Raw genomic sequence first — 23,121 nt, 5'->3', positions numbered from 1 at the left:
GTCACCCCCCCCCCGGTGTAATTGCTTCACTGAATCCCCAACATGCCGAAGGGGGTGAACAGAATTAAATGTATGAAATTACAAAGTAAAACCATCAGCTGTTATTCAACTGCAGGGGCTGTGTGTGTGTGTGTGTGTGTGTGTGTGTGTGTGTGTGTGTGTGTGTGTGTGTGTGTGTGTGTGTGTGTGTGTGTGTGTGTGTGTGGTCTGCACGTCCACAGTCAGCTGGTCAAATGTAAGAACATCATATGTGAATCCTGGGCGTTCCTGAGTCCAACATGCTTGCGTCATGTTTACTACACGCTAATAACATGTAATAACAGCCGGTTTGCTCCGATCAATAATATTGATGGTTTATGGGCGGGTCATAAAAAGAGGGCCTGTTTCATGAGAACACAAAGAACACAAACAAAAGGTTTGTTTCATCCCAAAAGATCACATAAATCAGGAAACATCAAAGGGAAACACCAACAATGATGTCACTGGGGGCGGGGCTTATCCCGGACAGGTCAGCTGTCAATCACCCAACCATCCAGCCTCTCATTCACACCCTTCAATGAACCCATGAGTGTTTGTGGACTGCGGGATGGAGGAGAACCTGGAGAACCCGTGGACGAGGACATGGAAAGAATACAGTGAGAACCCTGGCAAGAGAACGTGGAGGAAGCCGAGGCAGGAGAACACGGAGAACCTCAAACCCCTGCTTCGACCGCGGTGATGCTCCCGGGTTCTATCGGATCTCCATCCTCTCGATGCGTCGGCTTGTTCCACAAGAACCGGCATCAGGAAGGCGGTTCTAAAGTCGTCACCCGATTATTGCAATTAAAGTCCATTGGAGGTTCTGCGTTCCCTGTTAGTAGTACGACTACAAGTAGTAGTAGTAGGGGTACTAGTAGTAGTTCTGCCCTTTGACAGTGATGCCCTTTCGTGTCACCTGGTGATCCGGTTCCATGTCCTTCACGGTGGTGGACGGAGCTCAGCTAACACTTACCATAAAACACCATTCATTGTGCAAAGATAACTAGCCTACGGGTGGGGGTGGGATGGGGGTCAGAGGCCGGGTGTCCTTTTAAAGGGTATGAATGTTAGCGGTTAGCTTTCAGATGAGAGGGTGATGTCAACGGACAGCTAGCTTGCATTCCTGCTAGGTCTGCCCCGCCCAGAACTACATGTCTGCATAAGGAGCCCAGAAGGTCCATCTTCCTGTCTATGGAGGAGGAGCTAGTGGTCCGTGTCTACAGATAGAGATGAGGCTTCAAGGTGATGGAACCTCTTGGACACAGGAGCATACCGAGTCCACGAAGGTCCACATGTTCCACGGCTTGGGGAGGAAGTGGAGGAGGAAGGGGGGCCAACCAGGGATAGAAGAAGTGCTGGGAGCTCAGGTGTCTCTCAGGTCTGCAGACCTTCCCCTGCCCAACGTAGGCCCTCCCCCCCGCTCTCCATCCCAGCTATAGGGCCACGTTGAAGTCGGTCACCAGGAAGTCCACGTGGTCCCTCTCTTTGGTCTTGAAGGCCTCGGCGATGAGCCGGGCGGCGTCCTTGTGCTCGCGGCCCCGCAGAGGAACCCCGTTGACCTCCAGGATCACCTGGCCCACCTTCAGCCGCCCACAGTTGTGAGCTGAGCCGCCCCTCTGGGGGGAGAAGGTCAAGATCAGAGGACTAACAAGTGAAGGTGTGAACACGACATTGTGTTTGGAATCTGAAGGATCACTGAGGGAACCGTGGCACGGCGAGGAGAACGAACCCGGAGAACGGTGGAACCCCGAGGAGAACGAGATTGTTTACTGACAATTTGTGGTGACCACCGTCCAGGGACCTCCTAGCTTTGCCTTGTAGCCCCAGGAGCTGATGAATCCTCAACTCCAAAAATGTCGGTTCTTTTTTGGGCGTTAAGGCGGTCACATGACTGGAGAGGAGGAGGGGTGGCGGCCATCTTTGTTTGGATCTCCACCCACCTGGATGGTGACGATCCGGGGCAGCGGCTGGCGGGTGTTGGCTCCGCCCTCGATGGCGATCCCCAGGGTGCTGGCGCTCTTCGCCACCCGGACCAGGGTGGAGGTGGGCTCCAACAGTCCCGGCTAGGGGAGGAGACACCGTTAGCATGGAGCAAACTTTAGCTTTGGGGTTTCATCACAGACTCAAAGACACTCTGACAGGAAGTGAGAAGGTTTCCAGGAAGGGGGAGGAGTCACACCAGCAGGAGGTCAGGGGTGTGGAACGTGGCGAAGGTCCACCCTGGAGACGTTTGTTTCTTATGCCAATAGAAGATGGTTCATCTACACCAAGCCTACGCATCACGGGGTCACATGAGGGGCGGAGCCAATCCCAGCTGTTCCTGGGGCAAGAGGCGGGGCTTAACCTGAACCGATCAGCAGTCAGTCACCCGGCCAATTACCCTCTCGTTCACACTGATGGACAATTTAGAGTCATCGATGAACCTGCTGAGAACTCAGGCAGGAGAACATGGAGAACGTGGAGAACACGGAGAACCTGGAGAACCCGGGGAACCCAGGCAGGACCAGGATCCTTCCGTGCCCTGAGGGCACTTGAAGGGCAAAACAAGCTTTGTTTGACCTGTACTTCACCTGTACTACATGCACTACACATTGTATTTACACCTGTACTTCACTGTTTTAAAGTTGTTTACAGCTGTAGTACAGCAGTATTATACCTGTACTATTGTATTTAAACTTGTACTACACCCATGACATCACTATTACAGCTGTACTACACTGTATTTACAGCTGTAGTACAGCTGTATTACACCTGTACTATTGTATTTAAACTTGTACTACACCCATGACATCACTATTACAGCTGTACTACAGTATTTATACCTGTAGTACACCACTGTTACAGCTGTACTACACTGTTTTTGCACCTATACTAAACTGTATTTACACCTGTAGTACAGCAGTATTACACCTGTACTATTGTATTTACACTTGTACTACACCCATGACATCACTATTACAGCTGTACTACAGTATTTACACCAGTAGTACAGCAGTATTACACCTGTACTACACTGTACTTACACATGTAGTACACCGTGGTACTCCTGTAATACACCTCATTACCCCTGAAGGCCACCTGTGCTGTACCTGTTTCACCTGGACTACAGTGTTGATACACCTGCTGCTCCAGAGAAGCAGAGGAACCCAGATGTTCTGTCTGGAGGCCACTGAGGTGACCTCCAGGCCCATTGCCCCGGGAGACAGGCTCCGCCCACACTGGTCAGAGGAGACGGGTGGAGAGAAGGTCAGGATGGAGGACACGAGTGGGAAGGTGAAGGTGAAACAGAAGAACGTCCGGTGAGGAGGAGGAAGGAGGAAGGAGAGAACAGGAAGGTTAGCTTTTCTCCAGGATGAAGATCTGAAGCTGGTCCCCGTGTCCCCGGGCGAGGACACGGTTCCCTTCTGGAACCTCCAGGAGCCCCTCCGTGGAAGCTTCGGAGAACCAAGATCTCAGCCTGCGGCGAGCCTTTCAGCGGATCTGGACCTTCTACCTGCTCGGCGGAGAGCAGCTCCGCGGCGTTTAGGGCGGAGGTTCCTCGAGGAACCTTCAGATCTACAACTGAGAAGGTTCTCCAGGCAGCGAAGTTCCACGGAGTGACTCCAGAAGCACAGAGGTTCCTGCAGTCCACACCCAGGAGGAGGTTCTCCAGCGGCCCCCCCTCACCGGCTTGGCGGGGCTCCCGCCCCCCGCTGGGAGCGAGGGGGCGGAGCCTGCGTCTCTGACCAATCCTGACTCAGCGATGTCCACGCCGCTGTCCTCGCTGAGCGTCTGGCCGCCCTCAGACAGCTGGGAGAGAGGACCTCCACCTGGAAGACCAACGCCTGCTCAGATACCAACCTCCACTCCACAACACATCTGCACCTACGCTGGACCAGATCTACACTACAACATGTACACACTGATCTGGACTAGATCTAGACCTAGATGTGGACTACATGTGGACTAGCGGTGTGTTGTTGGATCCAGCAGATGTGGGATCTCTGAGAGTTCCAGGCGTCTGTTTGCAAACATCTGGAGAAGAACGGATCTCCGTTCCTGTGTTGGTGGAACCGAAGGTCTGGGTTCCACCTGGTTTAGACCAGGAGGGAAAACAAACACTGTGGAGGACTCAACACTGCTGCTAGTCTGGTGCACACACACACACACACACACACACACACGGACACAGACATACACACACACACACACACACACAAAGACACAGACACACACACACACACATACAGACACACTCACACACACACACACACACACACATACACAAAGACATGTGTGCCTTCGTAAGTGTCTTCTGAGAAGAACAAACCCGCAGCATCTGGACGTCATCAACTCATGAATGCAGATGGACGCCACTAATCTGGCACCGGGATTAGGAGACTAGGAGACTAGGAGATTAGGAGACTAGGAGATTAGGAGACTTGGAGCCTAGGAGACCAGGAGATTAGGAGACTAGGAGATTAGAAGACTAGGAGAATAGGAGACTAGGAGATTAGGAGACAAGGATATTAGGGGATTAGGAGACTAGGAGATTAGGAGCCTAGGAGATTAGGAGATTAGGAGACTAGGAGATTAGGAGACTAGGAGATTAGGAGACTAGGAGATTAGGAGATAAGGATATTAGGGGATTAGGAGACTAGGAGATTAGGAGATAAAGAGATTAGGAGACTAGGAGACTAGGAGATTAGGAGATAAGGAGACTAGGAGATTAGGAGATAAGGAGATTAGGGCTAAACAGCTCCTTTTCATGCAGCTCTTGTGTTCTGCCGAGGAGCTTCTGGTTCTCCATCTGTATCTGAGACTTATGCCGAGGAACCGAGACGCTCGTCTGCTAACGTGCTAATCTGAGAGGAGCCGCACGGCTACACTGAACTACAAACATGGCTGCCGGGGCAAAGGCGTGACAGGATGCTGCCCCCTGATTGGTCGCAGCTGTCATCTGATGTTCAGTGGCCCCCTCACCTCTGGCGGGGGGCAGGGGTCGCACCTCGTTGACGTCGGGCTCCCCGTTGGGCCGGTGGACCTCCACCATCACGAAGCGCTGCTTGGCGCCCGGCGGGGGCGGCCGTGCGGGGGCCGGCAGAGGAGGGGGGGGCGGCGGCGAGGGGGGGGCGGGGGGGCGGGACGCCGAGGGGGGGGGGCCTCTTCCGGACGGCGGCGTACTCCCGGGCGGGAGGGGGGCTCCGGGGGGGGGGGCGCCCGTCTGCCGGGGGGGGGGCGGGGGCCTGAAGGAGGGGGGGGGCTCCACCTCGTCCTGGGGCGACAGCACAGGGGGCGGGGCTTAGGGCGGGGGCGGACCAATCGCGGCCGTCGTCGCAGGAGGAACCAATGAAAAGCAGGATTATTTGTCACGTGACCCTCCGCCACGAAAGCGAGGCCCGACCCGGATTATAATAAAACACATAATCTGTGTCAGATGTAATCTGACGTCAAACGTAATCCCAGACATATTTGTAATCTAGTCAATTGTAATCTGAGTCAGATATTATCCGATTTAGATTACTTCTCAGTCAGATGTAATCTGAGACATATTTGTAATCTTGTCAACTCTAATCTCAGTCAGATCTAATCTAAGACATATTTGTAATCTAGTCAATTGTAATCTCAGTCGGATATTATCCGACTGAGATTACTTCTCAGTCAGATGTAATCTGAGACATTTGTAATCTAGTCAACTGCAAGTCAGATATTATCTGAATGATAAATTATCCCAGTCAGATATAATCTGAGTCAACTGTAATCTAAATCAATTGTAATCTGAGTCAACTGTAATCTGAGTCAGATGTAATCCTCAAATGTCAGCAAAACACAGCCTTTTAATCTGACCACCTCCTCCTGGAGGGGGAGATGGCCGTCATGGAGTGTGTCTCTCACACACACACACACACACACACACACACACACACTCTTAGCAGAACCAAAGATGAGAGATGGCCCAGGTTGAGGAGCAGCGCCTGGAGAACCTGACTTCCTGCAGAGATGCTGAGGAGCTCCAGCAGCAGCCCTGGATTATTAATCTCTGGAGGAGAAGGTTTGTTATTCAGAAGGTTCAGAGTGACAGAGATGTTCCCCTTCAAGCAGCTGCTGCAGGAACCCTGAGGAGAACCTCCAGCCGGCGACCATCTGAGGACCACAGAGGAGGAGGAACTCGGACCCCGGGATCCTCGAGCTGGGGGGGGGGGGGGGTCGCCATGGCAACATGACGAATGAGATGATTGACGGCTGGAAAGACACCTACTCACGTGACCTCCAGAGAGGGTGGAGACCAGGACCTCAGCTCGGGGTCCAACCATCTCAAAGTGTCTCCTGCGACCAGCCCCCCCCCCCACCAACCCCCCAGATGTTCTGCTCACCAGACAGACGTCGGCCAGCAGAGCGCTGAAGCTCTCAGAAGGTTCCTGCAGGTTCTCCTCCACCACGCTGTCACTCTGGAGGAGAGAGAAGATAAGCAGCGTGAGATGCGTCTCCATCCACGATCAAACTTCACGTCTTCGGTCTCGGCGAGGGGGGCGGAGCTTCCTGCTCCTGGCCTGATGTCCTTCAACAAGATGTTCCTGCCCGGAGGTCCAGTGACCTTCTCCTTCTCCTCCCCCCTGGCGGAGCTGACGAGTATTATGGAGGACTCGGAGGACGTAAGGAGATTAGCGGAGGTAATCCCGTGTTCTTCTGCTCAATCCTGGCCGGCAGGTGGGCGTCTTCCAGCTGCCGCACTGTTTATCTGTGTGTGTGTGTGTGTGTGTGTGTGTGTGTGTGTGTGTGTGTGTGTGTGTGTGTTGTGTGACGCATTGGATTCCCGGGCGACGGCTGTGTGAGACAGATTAGAAGTGTGGAAACAAGTCATCTGCATAGGAGTTCACACACGCACACACACACACACACACACACACACACACACACACACACACACACACATGCATGTAAACCCCACTTGTGGTGTTTGGAGCTGCAGAGAAGATACAAACCCCAGGACCCATCAAAGGGAGAAGAGCCGTCCACACCTTATCTCCTCTGTCAGCTTCCATCCTAAGGGAGACTGCATGAGTGTGTGTGTGTGTGTGTGTGTGTGTTTACACGTATGATTGCGTGCTGTCACGTTCATCGCACGCTAATGCACTAACTTGCTAACGTGCTGACATTCTAGCATTGACAGGCTCTGCCTCCACGCCGGAGCTGCAGACCTGAGCCTGAGGTTTGGAGGCGGGAGCTGCTCGACAGACAGTGTTCTAACAACACTAACAACAACAACACTGTAACAACACTAACAATAACAACAACACTGTAACAACACTAACATTAACAACACTGTAACAACACTAACATTAACACTGTAACAACACTAACAATAACAACAACACTGTAACAACACTAACAATAACAACAACACTGTAACAACACTAACAACAACAACAACACTGTTACAACACTAACATTAACAACAACACTGTAACAACACTAATATTAACAACATTGTAACAACACTAACAATAACAACACTGTAACAACACTAACAACAACTGTAACAACACTAACATTAACACTGTAACAACACTGTAACAACACTAACAATAACAACAACACTGTAACAACACTAAAAAATAACACTGTTACAACACTAATATTAACAACATTGTAACAACACTAACAACAACAACACTGTAACAACACTAACATTAACACTGTAACAAAACTGTAACAACACTAACAATAACAACAACACTGTAACAACACTAACAACAACAACACTGTAACAACACTAACAATAACAACAACACTGTTACAACACTAACAATAACAACAACACTGTAACAACACTAATATTAACAACATTGTAACAACACTAACAATAACAACACGGTAACAACACTAACAACAACAACACTGTAACAACACTAACAATAACAACAACACTGTAACAACACTGTAACAACACTAACAACAACAACAACACTGTTACAACACTAACATTAACAACATTGTAACAACACTAACAACAACAACACTGTAACGACAATAACAACAACAGTGTAACAACACTAACAACAACAACACTGTTACAACACTAATATTAACAACACTGTAACAACACTAACAACACTAACAATAACAACGTTGTAACAACACTAACAACACTAACAATAACAACGTTGTAACAACACTGTAACAACACTAACAATAACAACGTTGCAACAACACTGTAACAACACTAACAATAACACTGTAACAACACTTACAATAACAACACTGTAAGAACAATAACATTAATGACGTTGTAACAACACTAACAATAACAACACTGTAACAACACTGTAACAACACTAAAAATAACAACACTTTCACAAAATGTTGCAACAACACTGTAACAACACTCAAATATTAACAACACTGTTACAAAAACACTGTGACAACAACACTAACTGTACTGCAATGACAACAATACTGTAACAACACTGTAACACAGGGGTGTCAAACATGGCCGGCAGGATAATTTGAAAGTGAAAAACTGCATATAAGACAAGGATTGATTTTTTTAATTAAATGCTATTCAATGATTTCCTGCTAGCATGCGCACTATTTTGGTCAGAGTAGAGGACAAGCCGCATCACTGAGACGGACCAATCAGCAGAAGTTATCAATGCACCACCTGCTGCTTGTTATGACGTTGTATCCACCCTGTTCTCCACCTCCCGCTACGCCCTCATTAGCCAAACTGTCGTTATCAAAACAGAGAAAAGTAGTTTTCAAAGAAAAATGGACTACGTCCTATTTATTTACGGAGATGCGCGGGAAACCTTTGTGCTTGGCGTGTTTGCAACAAGTTTCGGTGATTAAGGAATATAATATACGGCGTCACTACGAGACTCATCACAGTGAAAAATATGACAGCTTTTAAGGACTCACACTAAAAAAACACAGTGACAAAAACAACACCTGACTGAATTGTAACAGTCAACAAACCCTGACAACACAGCAACAACACTGATACACTAAGTATTCCAAACAGCACTTTAACAACACTGGATCACAACAACACTGTAACAACACCAACACTGTTACACTAAGGACACCGTAACATCACTGTTTACAACACTGTAATAACATGTAGACCACTGTTATAACACTCGCAAAATTCACACCAATGAAAACAACAGTAACTCAAAAAACACTGCAAAAAATCAAAACTAGTAGCACGAATTGTAACAACACTGTTACAGCACCAACACCATGAAGCATTGGAACAAAACAAACAACGGCCACAGGGAGCGCCAGACCAGAAGCCAGACCAAGAGCAGATGTTGGTCAGACCTGTGAGACGTCCACTCATCCAAGAACATGGCTGAGCGGAGAAGCAAAGACTTGCTGTGGACGTGACTGACAAGGCACAGCTGGCCATCTCCATCCTGGAGCGGCCTCCAGCTACAGACGACATACCAGACATGCGATCGCAGCACGGGTCGACAAGAGAAGACATTTCTGAAAAGGAACGTCGCAGCGTGACCACGTGGAACGTACTGGACGTCCGACAGACGGAGGGTCGCTGGAAAGAGGCCGAGTGGGAAGCATACAAGTAAGGATCCGGGAGCAGAAAGAGCACATCACTGCATCTGCCGGGTCCTGGACGGCAAAGGAAAAGACTCCCAGCTGTGCGGGACGACGAGGGGAAGTGCGAGTCGGCGTTTCTCATCTGGAGGTCTGGAACCTTCAGCTGCAGCTACGTGACAAGGGGTTTCCAGAGAAGCTGCTCCTCTGGGAAGACGGACATGAAGAAAAGATGCCAGATGTCCTCCGACAGAAAGGAAGGTTTGGATTTGTTGAGATTTTAACTTTGGCTCAAAAGCAAAAATTTTATTTTCTATATCCAGGGTTGTTATTTTTTTGGTTTGTATTTTGATTTTGGACTGGAGACATTTTTATGGAGAGCAATATCCTTCTAGATGTTTAAAGTTTATTTTTGCTAAAACGGTATAAGAGCAAAGAAATGTGGATACTTTGATTTGTTGTTATTTTAATGTTCACTTAAGAGCACAATCTTATTTGGTTTTTCAGGGGTTTTTTTGCAGCATTTTGATATTTCTAACTTGTATTCTTTTGAGACGACTTATTTTGTATATTTTAAGTAATTCAAAGTCTAAGTTAATTTTTCCTGGAATAATGTTTTTATTCATATTGATGTTCCAGCCCTGCACGGGCCGCTGTGTTTGCAACCACACCGATTAGAAACCACAATAAGATGTGCTGAGAGTGAAATGATTTTCCTTCAGAGATCAGTCATCACCACTGAGCCTGTAATTAGCGTGTAATTAGCATGTAATTATAGCATTAGCACTGTTTCATTCAAATCAACCCAGAAAACAGGAAGGAAGGAAGGAAATAAAAATAAATCACTTTAAACATGAGAAACCTTCATAACCAATGGAACTCCACATGGTCACATGATGGTCACATGATGGTCACATGACGGCTGACGGGAGCCAATCAGAGCTGAGAGGCGGGGCTTCACCTGCTGTCAATCATCCAACACTTCACCTTCTCATTCACACCGGTGGACTGCAGGGTCTGCAGGTGCAGGTCCTCAATGAACCACGGCTACAGATGGAGAACATGGAGGGAACCCAGGGAGGAGAAGCTAAATCCAAGCTGATTCTGGTGGAAGCAGGAACCCGGAAAGCTCAGAGCGACAACGTCCTGGACGGGACGTGTTCCTCGACGCCTCTAGAAAAGAGGGTTCTAATGTCCTCCCTCATCTCGACTCCTGTGGCGAAGCTCCATTAGAACATCAGAAGCTGTCGTTCAGATGCAACGACTGAAATCTACACAAGCAGCTCATTAAAACCAGGGATTAATTTTCTGCTCCCCTGAACTGTTACCCAGCTTCAATTAGACACATTCCATCACCTCCATCACCTCCATCACCTCCCATCTGCCAGGTTCTTCTCCCCAATGAGAACCATCCGACCGGGTCTCCCGGTCATGTGACCGCCAGCCTGACCAATCACAGGGTAGGATGGCTCAATAAGATTAATAGGATGAAATTGTAAATAACATTAAACAAATTAAAAAAAGGTTCTAAAAATCAACTAAACAAGATAAAGTATCACAAAACATCTTCTTCTTCTTCTTCTTCTTTCGGCTTTTCCCTTCAGGTGTCGCCACAGCGAGTCCACTTTCTCCATCTAACCCTATTCTCTGTATCTTCCTCTCTCACACCAGCTACCTTCATATCTTCTCTCACGACGTCCATAAATCTTCTCTTTGGTCTTCCTCCAGACCTCTTGCCTGGCAGCTCCAATTCCAGCATCCGTCTACCAATATATTCTCCATCCCTCCTCTGTCCATGACCCAACCATCTCCGTCTGGCTTCTCTGACCTTCTCTCCAAAACATCTAACATGTGCCGTTCCTCTGATAGACTCATTCCTGATCCTCTCCATCCTGGTCACTCCCAAAGAGAACCTCAACATCTTCATCTCTGCAACCTCTAGTTCTGTCTGCTGTCTTTTGGTCATTGGAACAGTTTCTAGTCCAAACATCATCGCTGGTCTCACCACTGTCTTGTACACCTTTCCTTTTATTCTGGCTGATGTTCTTCTATCACATAGAACCCCTGACACTTTTCTCCACCCATTCCAACCTGCTTGGACCGTCTCTTCACCTCTTTTCCACACTCTCCGTTGCTCTGGACTGTTGACCCTAAGTACCTGAAATCCTCCAGCTTCTTGATCTCCACTCCCTGTAGCCTCACCGTTCCACCCGAGTTCCTCTCGTTCACACACATATATTCTGTCTTGCTGCGACTAACTTTCATTCCTCTCCTTTCCAGAGCATACCTCCACCTCTCTAGATTTTCCTCTACCTGTTGTCTGCTCTCACTACAGATCACAATGTCATCTGCAAACATCATGGTCCATGGGGATTCCAGTCTAACCTCATCTGTCAGCCTATCCATCACCATTGCGAACAAGAAGGGGCTCAGAGCTGATCCCTGATGGAGTCCCACCTCCACCTTCAACTTCTCTGTTACCCCTACAGCACACTGTACCAGTGTCTCACAGCAAGCATACATGTCCTGCACCATCCGGCGTAAAACTTTTGCCAAAACCAAATGTGCGAGACAACCAAAAAGTATCACAAAACATATCGAATGAAATAAAATAAATACAGAATAAAAGATTAACTGGGAAAATTACTCTGTGCAAAAAATGACGGATTATTGTCTCGTTACAGGTCAGAGGTCAGTCATGTGACCTGACCTGCCCCCCCACCCGCAACATGGCCGGATCCTGCAACACACACACACACACACACACACACATGCAGCTTCAGGCGGCCACTATTTCAATGTAAACAGACCCCATTCTACTTCCTGTTTCCTGCGGACGGCACAGGAAGAGCGAGCGAGCGAGCATGATGGCAGCAGAGGAGAGAGAGAGTGAGAGAGTGAGAGAGTGAGAAAGAGTGAGAGAGTGAGAGAGTGAGTGATGGAGGACAGGAGACCCAGAGAGCCTGCAATGCAGTGAGCTGCCAGCAGGGGGCAGCAGAGGCCGAGCCCTACCTCCATCATATCTATGAGCCACAGCAGCCTCTCCTGGGGGGGGAGAAACACACATCAGCTGATCTCAAACACACACACACACACACACACACACACACACACACACACATGGGGGTGTGTGTCCTACCCGTGCCGAGCTGAGGGTGGTGCTGGTCCTGAAGCTGGAGGAGGAGGTGATGGTGTCGGGGTTGGACACCAGAGACAGGACGTCCTCCTGCGGGGGGGCGGGGGGGGCCCGGCGGGCCTTCAGGGCCTGGATCTCCCTGCGGAGGACCAGACCATCAAAACGCTCCAGGTCTTGGGGGGACACCAGGCCACGCACCTCCGACAGCAGGGACAGCTACACACACACACACACACACACACACACACACACATCTGAAATGACTTTGGTGGCCATTATGAGCATACAAGTACAGTGTGTTTCTCTACTCCGTGTACTCCGTGTACTCCGTGTACTGTCTGTACTCCATGTTGGGGTCAGAGGTCGGGGGTCCCACCTTGGCATGCGTGTTGAGCAGCTCGAAGAGCGCCGTGGCCAGCTGCTCCACGCCCACGTGGCCTCGCCGGTACTCGTCCACGTAGTAGCCTAGCGTGTGGCGCTCGGCCTCCGTCAGCAGGTGGCGCCCCTGCTCCTCCAGCAGGGCGCGTGATTGGTTGGCCAGGCTGGACAGCGTCACCTGGGAACCCGCCACGCCGCGGTACAACCCGGGCTGGAAGAAGAACGCGAGGAGGTCAGACTCTTTCCTGAAGACGAGGGTCGGGTGGAGAATGAGGAAGGGCTGAAGGAGAAGGATGGAGGGAAAGCAGGCAGGAGATGAAGGTAGGTGGTTCCGTGCAGCTGAAGGTGAGGTCGGTGGTGTTGGATGAAGCTGAGGAGATCAGGGTGCAGGAAGCTCGAACTCCAGGACTACAAACATGGCGTCCGTCAGTCGTGCTCCAAGAGACGGGAGGCAGATCCACCATCTTTCTCTCTTAGATGAATTAAATACAAGCCATTGATTTTTCTCCTCAGACGTCCAAACCCGACTCTAACTGATCCAACTGGTCAGATCCGATCGGGCCCCGAGACGGACGCCATATTTGTAGTTCCAGCCTTCGAAGGTGAACTCCACCACTGTCCAAACAGTGATGGCGATGTTCGCTCCGGCGCCGCCAGACCGCCGCCGCCATCTTGGGGAAAGCTGCTGTCACTGCACTGGAGAGGAACGCCCAAGAGGTCCGAGAACAATGACCGCTGGTCAGGGTTCCACAGGTTCCTCAGGTTCCTCAGGGTTCCTCAGTTATTTTCAAAATAAAACACATGACTAGTCTTTTACTTTGAGAAGATGTCAGGCTGCAGTACCACGTGTGGCCACCAGGGGCAGTGGGTGTTCTTCTCCAGGAGACTGAAGTGTGTGAAACTTACAGAAGGTCTGGACCTTCTGCAGGCATGGTTGTGAACACACACACACACACACACACACACACACACACACACACACACCTCTCCTCCGGGTTCCGTCCTGATGCCTCCATGGTTCCTCCAGAGCTGCTGATTGGACAGAAGCTCAGCCGGCGTCTGATTCCAGCGCCGCCATCTCCATCCTGCAATCAGCTGTTTGATGGTGATGAGGAACGGCAGCCAATCAGCAGCATGGAGGAACCATGGAGGCATCAGGATGGAACCCATGAGGTCTTCAGGGACTCGCTCATTGGCTCTTACAGGTTCTCCACCAGATTCTCCCACAGCGAAGGACAATCAAGACGTCTCCTGGACGACATTCCAGAGGTGACATGTTCTCCATGTTCTCCACGTTCTGGAGGTTCTGAAGGAGGCCCTTCTTGGAAACACCAGTCGTTCTTCTCTGTGTTCATCTCGTCTCCTTCACTGCCCCCCCACACAGAGTCAGAGTGTGAGGACGGTTCCTGTCGTGGACCACCAGACCTCAGTGGAGACACAACTGCAGTGCAGCTTCTCCACCCCCACTTCTCCTGATGGATCTGCAGGGAACCTCTGGAGAAGGTGGTGGGGGGTGATCAGGTGAGGCACAGCGAGCCGTGGCAGGGTTCCACGACGCAGAGGAACCTTCTCCGTCCAGGAGAACATAAGGAAGAACATCCAGAAGAAGATCCATGCTAAACTGCTTCACCTCCATGTCACTCTGATCTGAGATCTGATTGGACGTGAAAGGAGGCGGATCTTTGACGGACAGGGGAGGCAGCCAATGAGGACACAGCACGGCACCCCCCCCCCACCACCACCACCACCACACACACACACACACACACACACACACACACACACACACACACACACACACACACAGACAGTCTCACCTTCCCTGCTGCAGAGGCCCCCTGGTCCAGAGAGAACCTGCAAGGAGAAGGTGAAAAGGACAAATGAGCCACTGGGGGTGCTGAAGACACACACACACACACACACACACACACACACACACACACATAGACGTATCCACACGCACACACATACACACACAAACAAGCACGCACACACACACGTTTATTGTTATTCTTCTGATATCCTTGCTTGGCCTGAACTTCTCCAGAAGGTGTCTTGCTTTCCAGACGTTCCATCCAGACTGGATGGACACCCCCCTTCCCCCGGACACACACACACACACACACACACACACACACACACACACACACACACACACACACACACACACACACACACACAACAGACACACACTCGGTTCTAATGTGGAGCCTAGTTTGCTCTTGCAGAACCTTGCAGGAACATCTCAGAGAAGATATGAAGTCTCAGGTGTAGTTTCAGGTGTAGGCTCACCCCCCGGTGCAGGTGTATGGGTCCTCCAGGCGGCTGCTGGCCACCCAGTGCGTCTCCCCCAGCAGAGTCCTGGCCAGAGGCAGCCGGCCCACGTCCTTCACCGTCAGCATCAGGTGCTTGGAGGACCTCAGGACGCTCACGGCCTCCTGGTGAGGGACGCTCAGGAAGCTGCGGCCGTTCACCTCCAGGATCTGCTCCCCCACCTGGAGGGGGGGCGGGGCGCACACAGGGACGGGGGGCGGGGCTGAGACGGGCGGAGGGGGCGGAGTCTGGCGCGTGCGGAGGTCAAAGGTCGGGGGTTGGAGGGGGGGAGGGGCGGTCCAGGGGGGAAAACGGCGTCACCAAGAGCACCTTCACCTTCTACTAAAACACCTGCAGGACCACCAGGGCCGGGGCCCGGGGGGTCCCACGCAACCGGGACCAGGACCAGAAACAGGACCCAGACCAGGACCAGGACCAGGATCAAAAACAGGTCAAGACCAAAACCAAAACCAGGACCAGAAACAAGATACAGGGCCAGAAAAAGGACCAGGAAAGGAATCAGAACCAGAACCAGGATCAGAACCAAAACCATAGCCAGAAGTAGGAGTGGGACCAGAACCAGAACCATGGTTAAGAACTAAAACCAGCATCAGGACCAGAAGTAGATCCAGAACCAGGACAAAAACCAGAACAAGAACCAGGATAAATATCAGAACCAGAACCTGGACCACCCCAACCCAGGTCTCCATCCCAGTCTCCAGGAGCTTCCAGGGCTGCAGTCCAGGACAGAAGAACCCAGAGGAACCCAGAGGAACCTGCAGATGTTGGACCTGAAGCAGGGTTGAGAGGAGGTCTCTCTGCACGTTCTCCAGCCTGGGTGATCTTTTTTCCTTCGTCTCTACTGGACCCTGAACGCACCACGGCAATCTGTTCATCTGTCACTGCTCCAACAGCTTTTATAGCCTCACACACACACACACACACACACACACACACACACACACACACACACACCATCCATCTTCCACCTGGCCTCCATCTCCTGGCAGAAGGAGGAGATTAGATATCGACTCCTCCTGCACCCCTGGGTTCTGGGGGGGAGCTAACAGCTAACAGCTAGCAGCTAACTGCTAACTGCTAACCGCTCTTGAGGCTAAGGCTAACGGTTCACCAAGACACCAACGGCAAGCCAGCGTCACCACGGTAACAACAACACTCCTTTTAATCCCAATCTTTGCTTCAGGGGGGCAGTTGCCGGGGGCAACAACCATGTTATTACATGTGAGAGCTCACTGGGAGGCAGTGGACGCCCCCTGGGGGCAGTTCCTGTGGAGGGGCAGTTCCTGTGGAGGGGAAGTTCCTGTGGAGGGGCAGTTCCTGTGGAGGGGCAGTTCCTGTGGAGGGGGCAGCTTCTGTGGGAGGGGGCAGTTCCTGTGGAGGGGCAGTTCCTGTGGAGGGGCAGTTTCTGGGGTTCCAGATGGGTAACCGCCTCTCCAGCATTCATCTTCCTGCAGTGGAGCAGCTCAGACAACCAGAGGGGGGGGTTAGCGGGGGAGTTAATGGGGGGGCAGGAAGGGGGGCAGTTGTTGGCGGCTGGATGCGGTCGAACTCCGCCAGCCGTCGTAAATCATGGCAAATATGGTGAATGTGTAAAAGTGTAATGCAGCGTTTTACTGGAGACATCTGGACCAGAGGGAGGTTCTACTTCCTGCTTTAGGAGCAAATAAATTAAATTAAGAAGAAGATGAAGAACGTCTGACTCTGTGATTGACAGCTGGACTATCCAAGCTAAGCCCCGCCCCCTCCTCAGGGGCCGCTGTGATTGGCTGCTCCCCGTGACGGGGACGTGAGATAGCAGAACGTGATGCCTCCAAACCAGGAGAACCTTCAGGAACCCTCAAGGGTTCTCCAGCAGGATCCAGGATGGACCAGCAGACGGGACGCTATGTGTGTGTGTGTGTGTGTGTGTGTGTGTGTGTGTGTGTGTGTGTGTGTGTGTGTGTGTGTGTGTGTCAGCAGTGATGTGGTGATAGAGTGTAGAGGGACCAGAAGATCTCCCTGGTTCTCCTTGGAGACCCCGTCCAGGACCGCCCCTCCACAGCCTCCCAGCAGCTTCCAGGAACCATCTGGGTTCTTGAAGCAGGTTCCTGAGGTTCTGGTTCTCCAGCCCGGTTCTCCACGGAGATCCCTGTGGAGCAGCTCTGGAGAGGCCGAACCCCCTCGTCTGGATGAGATCATCTGGAGGTGGATCATCATCATCCAGAAGGACATCAGAGACAGCTGAAGGTTCTCCAGCCCTGCCTGTTCTCCAGTGATCTGTCTGGAGACACCTCAGACCGCCAGATCCATGAGGAGAACCAGTCCTCCATGGAACCGCTCTAGAAGCTGTGTTCCTGTTCGTTATGGCTCTCCGTCCAAGTCCAGGTTCCACCAGCCCCTGAGAGAACCCTGGAGAACCAGAGAACTGGAGAACCAGAGAACTGGAGAACCATCTCCAGCAGAGAACACAGGGTTTAGGAATCCTCTTTACTTCAGCAGGGACTCGCTGCCACAGCAGATTACACACACACACACACACACACACACACACACACACACACACACGTACACACTGCATCTCTCACACACACACACACACACACACACACACACACACACACACGCACAAACACACTCGCACGTCCCTGATTGTGCGCCAAGTGCAGTTTGCGTCCCGATCTGTCCTCTGCTGACAGTCTAGGCCACACACACACACAGACACACACAAACACAGACACACACACACACACACACACACACACAGATACACACACACACACACACACACACAGATACACACACACCAGCCTTCTCCTCCTGCATCCAGGAGGAGGAGGTGTGTGATGTTGCAGATGGGGGAGGAGGGGACACTTAGTTCTCACCACACACACACACACACACACACACACACACACACACACACACACACACACACACACACACACACACCACTTTCAAAAGACAAAAGAAATAAAGGACCAGTTTCTATAAAATCAACTCTGGTGGATTATTGTTATATAATCTATACCAAACAGATATGACATGCACACACACACACACACACACACACACACACACACACACACACACACACGTACACACATAGACATATAATTCTAAACCACAGCCTTTGATTGACAGGTTGGCTGTGCCCTTTGATGTGATTTAGAAGTTCAACCAGACAGGGTGTGTGTGCGTGTGTGTGTGTGTGTGTGTGTGTGTGTGTGTGTGTGTGTGTGTGTGTGTTCGCGAACACTGACATCACTGTCAGGCTGACCTTTACCCCCCTTTGTTCTAATTCCATTAACAGAAGCAGTGGAATTGGATGGAGATGAATGGAGGAGCTGACCTTCTCAGCATGGAGGACAAGAGCCATCATCACTCCATCATCTGTCCATCATCCATCCATCCATCATCCATCCATCATCCATCCATCATCTGTCCATCATCCATCCATCCATCATCCATCCATCCATCCATCCATCATCCATCCATCATCCATCCATCTCTCCTCTTTTGGTGGTCACGAGGTCAGAAGGGGCCAATCCCAGGCCAGCTGCAGGGCGATCAGGAGATGGTGTGCAGGTTCTCCTTCTGAGAGCTGAGGAACACCATGCTTTGGAAGGTTCCCCTGGAGGTTCTCATGTCCCTGGAACAAACATCTTGAAGAAGCAGTCAGCCGGAGGAGCAGGAGGTCCAACATGCTCATGCAACTCCTCAAACTCTTCCAACACTTCATCTCCTCAAACATCTCCATGTCTTCCAGCACCTCTGCCTCTCCCATCTACTCCAACACCTGAGCAGCAGGTTCTCCACTCATGCACCTGACCATCTGACCATCTGACCACCTGACCACCTGACCATCTAACCATCTGACCATCTGACCACCTGACCACCTGACCATCTGACCACCTGACCATCTGACCACCTGACCACCTGACCACCTGACCACCTGACCATCTGACCACCTGACCACCTGACCACCTGACCACCTGACCACCTGGCCATCTGACCATCTGACCATCTGCCGCGGAAGCTGTGAGAAACGGTTCATCTTCAGAAGGTTGTGGGAGAAGCTCAGAGGATGGACGTCCTCCTAGCGGTCAGGTTGGAGGTGATGGAGCGACTAGATGTTCTACCTTCAGACCTCCACAGTGGGCGGCCGAGCCCTGGTCCACCCCGGTGATGTAGATGCCCAGAGCGTATTCTGCTCCTCCTCGGATCATCAGCCCCAGCGAGCGGCCGTCCTCCAGGACCAGGTTCACCTGCACACCCAGAAGATACTGGACATCAGAGCTGTGTGTGTGTGTGTGTGTGTGTGTGTGTGTGTGTGTGTGCGCGCCCTGAAGAATTCATCCAGTCATTCATCCATCATCTACACTGCTTCAGCCAATCACAGCAATCACTGAGGCTGGAGGCGGGGCTTCACCCAGGAGGCGGGGCCTCAGCCGCAGGGTCAGCTGTCAATCAAACATTCACCCTCTCATTCACACCTACAGACCAGGGAGAGCCTTCAGTGGACCTCTGGACAGAAGATGGAGGAGATGGAGAGGAACCATGTAGGAGAACATGAGAAGAACCCATGCTGGAGAACATGTGAAGAACCCGTGCAGGAGAACATGAGGAGAACCCATGCAGGAGAACAGTGACTAAACACGGTGAGAACCCGGGCAGGAGAACCCGGTTCTCAGCCGTGTTCCTGATGGTAGAACCCACACGCGCGTTCTTCAGGAGAACATCTGACCCCTGGAGGGGAGGAGGAGCGGAGAAGATCGGGGGTTCTGGAGGAGCGGAGAAGGTCCTCAGAAGACCTCCCATCCACGGCGGAGCTCTGACCTTCTTCTCGTCTCCGTCCCTCAGCAGGTGCAGGTCGGTGCTGGGCGGGTCGGGGGGAGGAGACACGCTGCGGCCCTGAAGGTCCACCCAGGAGAAGACCGGGCTCGACACACACACTCCTGGGATCCGACCCACGGAACGCACACACACACTCAGCTGCTTGCTGCCCTTCAACACCTGCAGGAGGACCAGGAGGAGGAGAACATCAGAGAACATCATCCAGCAGCTAGTCCAGGCTGGAGGTCAGCAGTCATTGGGAGTACTCTGAGTAATCTGAGTACTCTGAACACTCAAAGTAATCTGAGTACTCTGAATACTCTGAGTAATCTGAGTACTCTGAGTAACCTGAGTACTCTGAATACTCAAGGTAATCTGAGTACTCTGAGTAATCTGAGTACTCTGAGTAACTTGAGTACTCTGAATACTCAAAGTAATCTGAGTACTCTGAGTAATCTGAGTACTCTGAGTAACTTGAGTACTCTGAATACTCAAAGTAATCTGAGTACTCAAAGTAATCTGAGTACTCTGAGTAATCTGGAGCAGGAAAAACCTGATGGAGATCAAAGGAGTTAACAGGTTACACACACACACACACACACACACACACACACACACACACACACACACACACACACACCAGTTGACATCCTTTCCAGCCACAGCTCATCCTGACAGTAGATCCCTGAGTCACCATCTGAGGGATTAAACACACACAGCAAACAGCATGTGTGTGTGTGTGTGTGTGAAGAGTATGCCTCAACTCACACACTTTTTACACACACACACACACACACTCACATTACTGATGGGAATATAAAGAGGCTGACAGCCAGTACCAGTGTGTGGGCTTGACGGTTCTATCTATAGAACAGAGTGTGTGTGTGTGTGTGTGTGTGTGTGTGTGTGTGTGTGTGCCAGGTTGTGTTTCGTCACGCAGGCGTCTGATTGGACGTTCAGCAGGAGAACACGGGAAGCTGAAACGTGAACTTTGAGGCCGGAGAACTTTGAGGCCGGAAAACCCTTCAAGGTTCCTCAACCCCTGAGAACCGGAACAGAACCCTGAGAAGGTTGAGGACCATGGATCTCCAGGTGGAACATACCATCAGCAACGGGAGGGAACATGTGGACCTCCTGCTCCAGAGACCAATCAATACGGTCCTAAGGAGGTCTTAGATCTGGTGTCAGGTTCCTCTCTCTCTCCAACCTGTTGTTCCTCAGGTTCCTGGGGTTCCTCTGCTCCACCTGCCCGCAGCTCCTCAATGAAACGGTTGTCCACGTGAACGTGGCGTCGGTGTGCTCGGATCCAGAGCTCTCCATCGAAGCTGCTCCTCCGCACTCGTTCAGCCTGAGGGGCTGGTTCTCCACGGGAACGTGTCTCCTGGTGGACCAGGTGGAGCGGCGACCAGGAGGGTTCCTGGGAGGTTCTCGCAGACACCACAGCACCGGAGGAACCTCCCGGGAACTCGCAGGAGCAGAACGTCCAGAAAGCAATCTGGTCACACCAGGAACCTTCCACACCTGGCTTCCACACCTTCTCCATGAGGAAAGACCAGCCGCTGACCTTCACGCTGGTCAGGAGGCAAAGAGGCGACGGGATGAGAAGGAAGAAGAAGAGGAGGAAGAGAAGGTCCACAAAGCCTGCTGTGACTTCTCCTCCAACCTTCTCCTGCAGCAGAAGCTGAGCTGCAGGATGAAGAACCTCAGGAGACACTCGTCCTCATGGATGTTGTTGTTTTATCATCATGTTTGGCTGCGTTAGAATCCATTTAAATCACAATTATTATCATTAATCCTGTTTATTGTTGTTGTCATTGGTTCTACTGTTGTTTTGTTACATTGTTGTTACCATTTGTGAGGTTGTTGTGGTTGTTGTTTGTTACTATTGTTGTATTATTATTATGATTGTTAATGTTGTGACTATTGTTGTTGTTCTTTCTATTGTTATTACCACTGTATTATTGTTAGCATTGTTGTTATATATTATTATTATTACAATTGTTTGTTCATATTGTGGCTACTGTTATTGTTGTTATGACTACCACTGTATTATTGTTGCATTATTGTGCTTACTATTGTTATATCATTGTTGCAATTGTTATAACAATAGTTTGTTAATATTGTGGCTATTGTTGTATTATTGTTGTATTATTGTTGTTATTACGATGGTCGTCTTGTTTAATGTGTGTAACTGTAGCTTGTAGCTGTTCTTGTGATTACACTGTCTTGTTGCTGTTTCTTATTCCGATCTCACGGCGTCCTGTCTGAAGCTCCGCCCCCTCGCTACACACACACACACACACACACACACACACACACACACACACACACACACACACACACACACACACACACACACAGCTCGAGCAGCTCAGCCAAGTCTGATACTAATGGACCTGCAGAGATGAGGAAGGACGGTCCCATCTGGGCTGGGACACACACACACACACACACACATACAGGCGGACATCCAGTGTGTGTGTGTGTGTGTGTGTGTGTGTGTGTGTGTGTGTGTGTGTGAGAGAGAGGGAGAGACAAAAGAGTGTGAAATGTTTGTAGAGTTCTGACTGTCTGGATGTCAACTGACCTCTGCCTCCACTGCAATGATCTCACAGAAGATGGATGGATGAAGGACAGAAGATGGATGGATGGATGGAGGATGGATGAAGGATGGATGAAGGATGGATGGATGGTTGAACGGTTGGCTTGAGAGGTGATTGACAGCTGATGGAACCGAGTTCTTCATGCTCCTCAAACCTGGCTGAACTTTGTGTCTGGAGCTTAAAGGTGGAACGGAGCAGGAACCTTCAGGTTCCCCGAGGAGAACCAGAGGAACGGAGAGCTTCTAAGCTACATTTCCTGCCTGGAGGTCCAGGAGCTGAAGGTCCTCAGGTCCTCCCTGTTCC

At 50.8% G+C, this 23,121-nt stretch overlaps 1 protein-coding gene across 6 annotated transcripts in view; it reads right to left on the bottom strand.

The window, feature by feature from the left end:
- Nucleotides 1–332: 332 nt before the first annotated feature.
- The window catches only part of whrna (whirlin a), a 27,586-nt gene continuing 4,797 nt past the window's right edge, over nucleotides 333–23,121 (bottom strand). The window contains exons 2-11 of one of the 6 annotated variants that reach the window (XM_086171063.1): nucleotides 20,219–20,395; nucleotides 19,522–19,647; nucleotides 15,362–15,630; nucleotides 14,887–14,923; nucleotides 13,068–13,280; nucleotides 12,695–12,907; nucleotides 12,568–12,600; nucleotides 6,372–6,446; nucleotides 1,959–2,081; nucleotides 333–1,634 (exon numbers count right to left, since the gene is read on the bottom strand). In XM_086171063.1, the coding sequence (XP_086027189.1) occupies nucleotides 1,452–1,634; nucleotides 1,959–2,081; nucleotides 6,372–6,446; nucleotides 12,568–12,600; nucleotides 12,695–12,907; nucleotides 13,068–13,280; nucleotides 14,887–14,923; nucleotides 15,362–15,630; nucleotides 19,522–19,647; nucleotides 20,219–20,395 (1,449 nt within the window). In that variant the 3' untranslated portion in view covers nucleotides 333–1,451. Of the gene's footprint in view, nucleotides 1,635–1,958; nucleotides 2,082–3,684; nucleotides 3,828–6,371; nucleotides 6,447–12,567; nucleotides 12,601–12,694; nucleotides 12,908–13,067; nucleotides 13,281–14,886; nucleotides 14,924–15,361; nucleotides 15,631–19,521; nucleotides 19,648–20,218; nucleotides 20,396–23,121 lie in introns of all 6 variants that reach the window. The other 5 variants (XM_086171065.1, XM_086171066.1, XM_086171067.1 and 2 more) reach the window with 5 other exon arrangements.

The sequence above is a fragment of the Fistularia commersonii genome, chromosome 23 (genome assembly GCF_037954325.1).
Source record: "Fistularia commersonii isolate RoL2024-O1a breed Wild chromosome 23, RoL_Fcom_v1.0, whole genome shotgun sequence".
Taxonomy (NCBI): Eukaryota; Metazoa; Chordata; class Actinopteri; order Syngnathiformes; family Fistulariidae; genus Fistularia; species Fistularia commersonii.
Note: the sequence above shows the minus strand (reverse complement) of the source record. Positions and strands in the feature narration are given on the sequence as shown.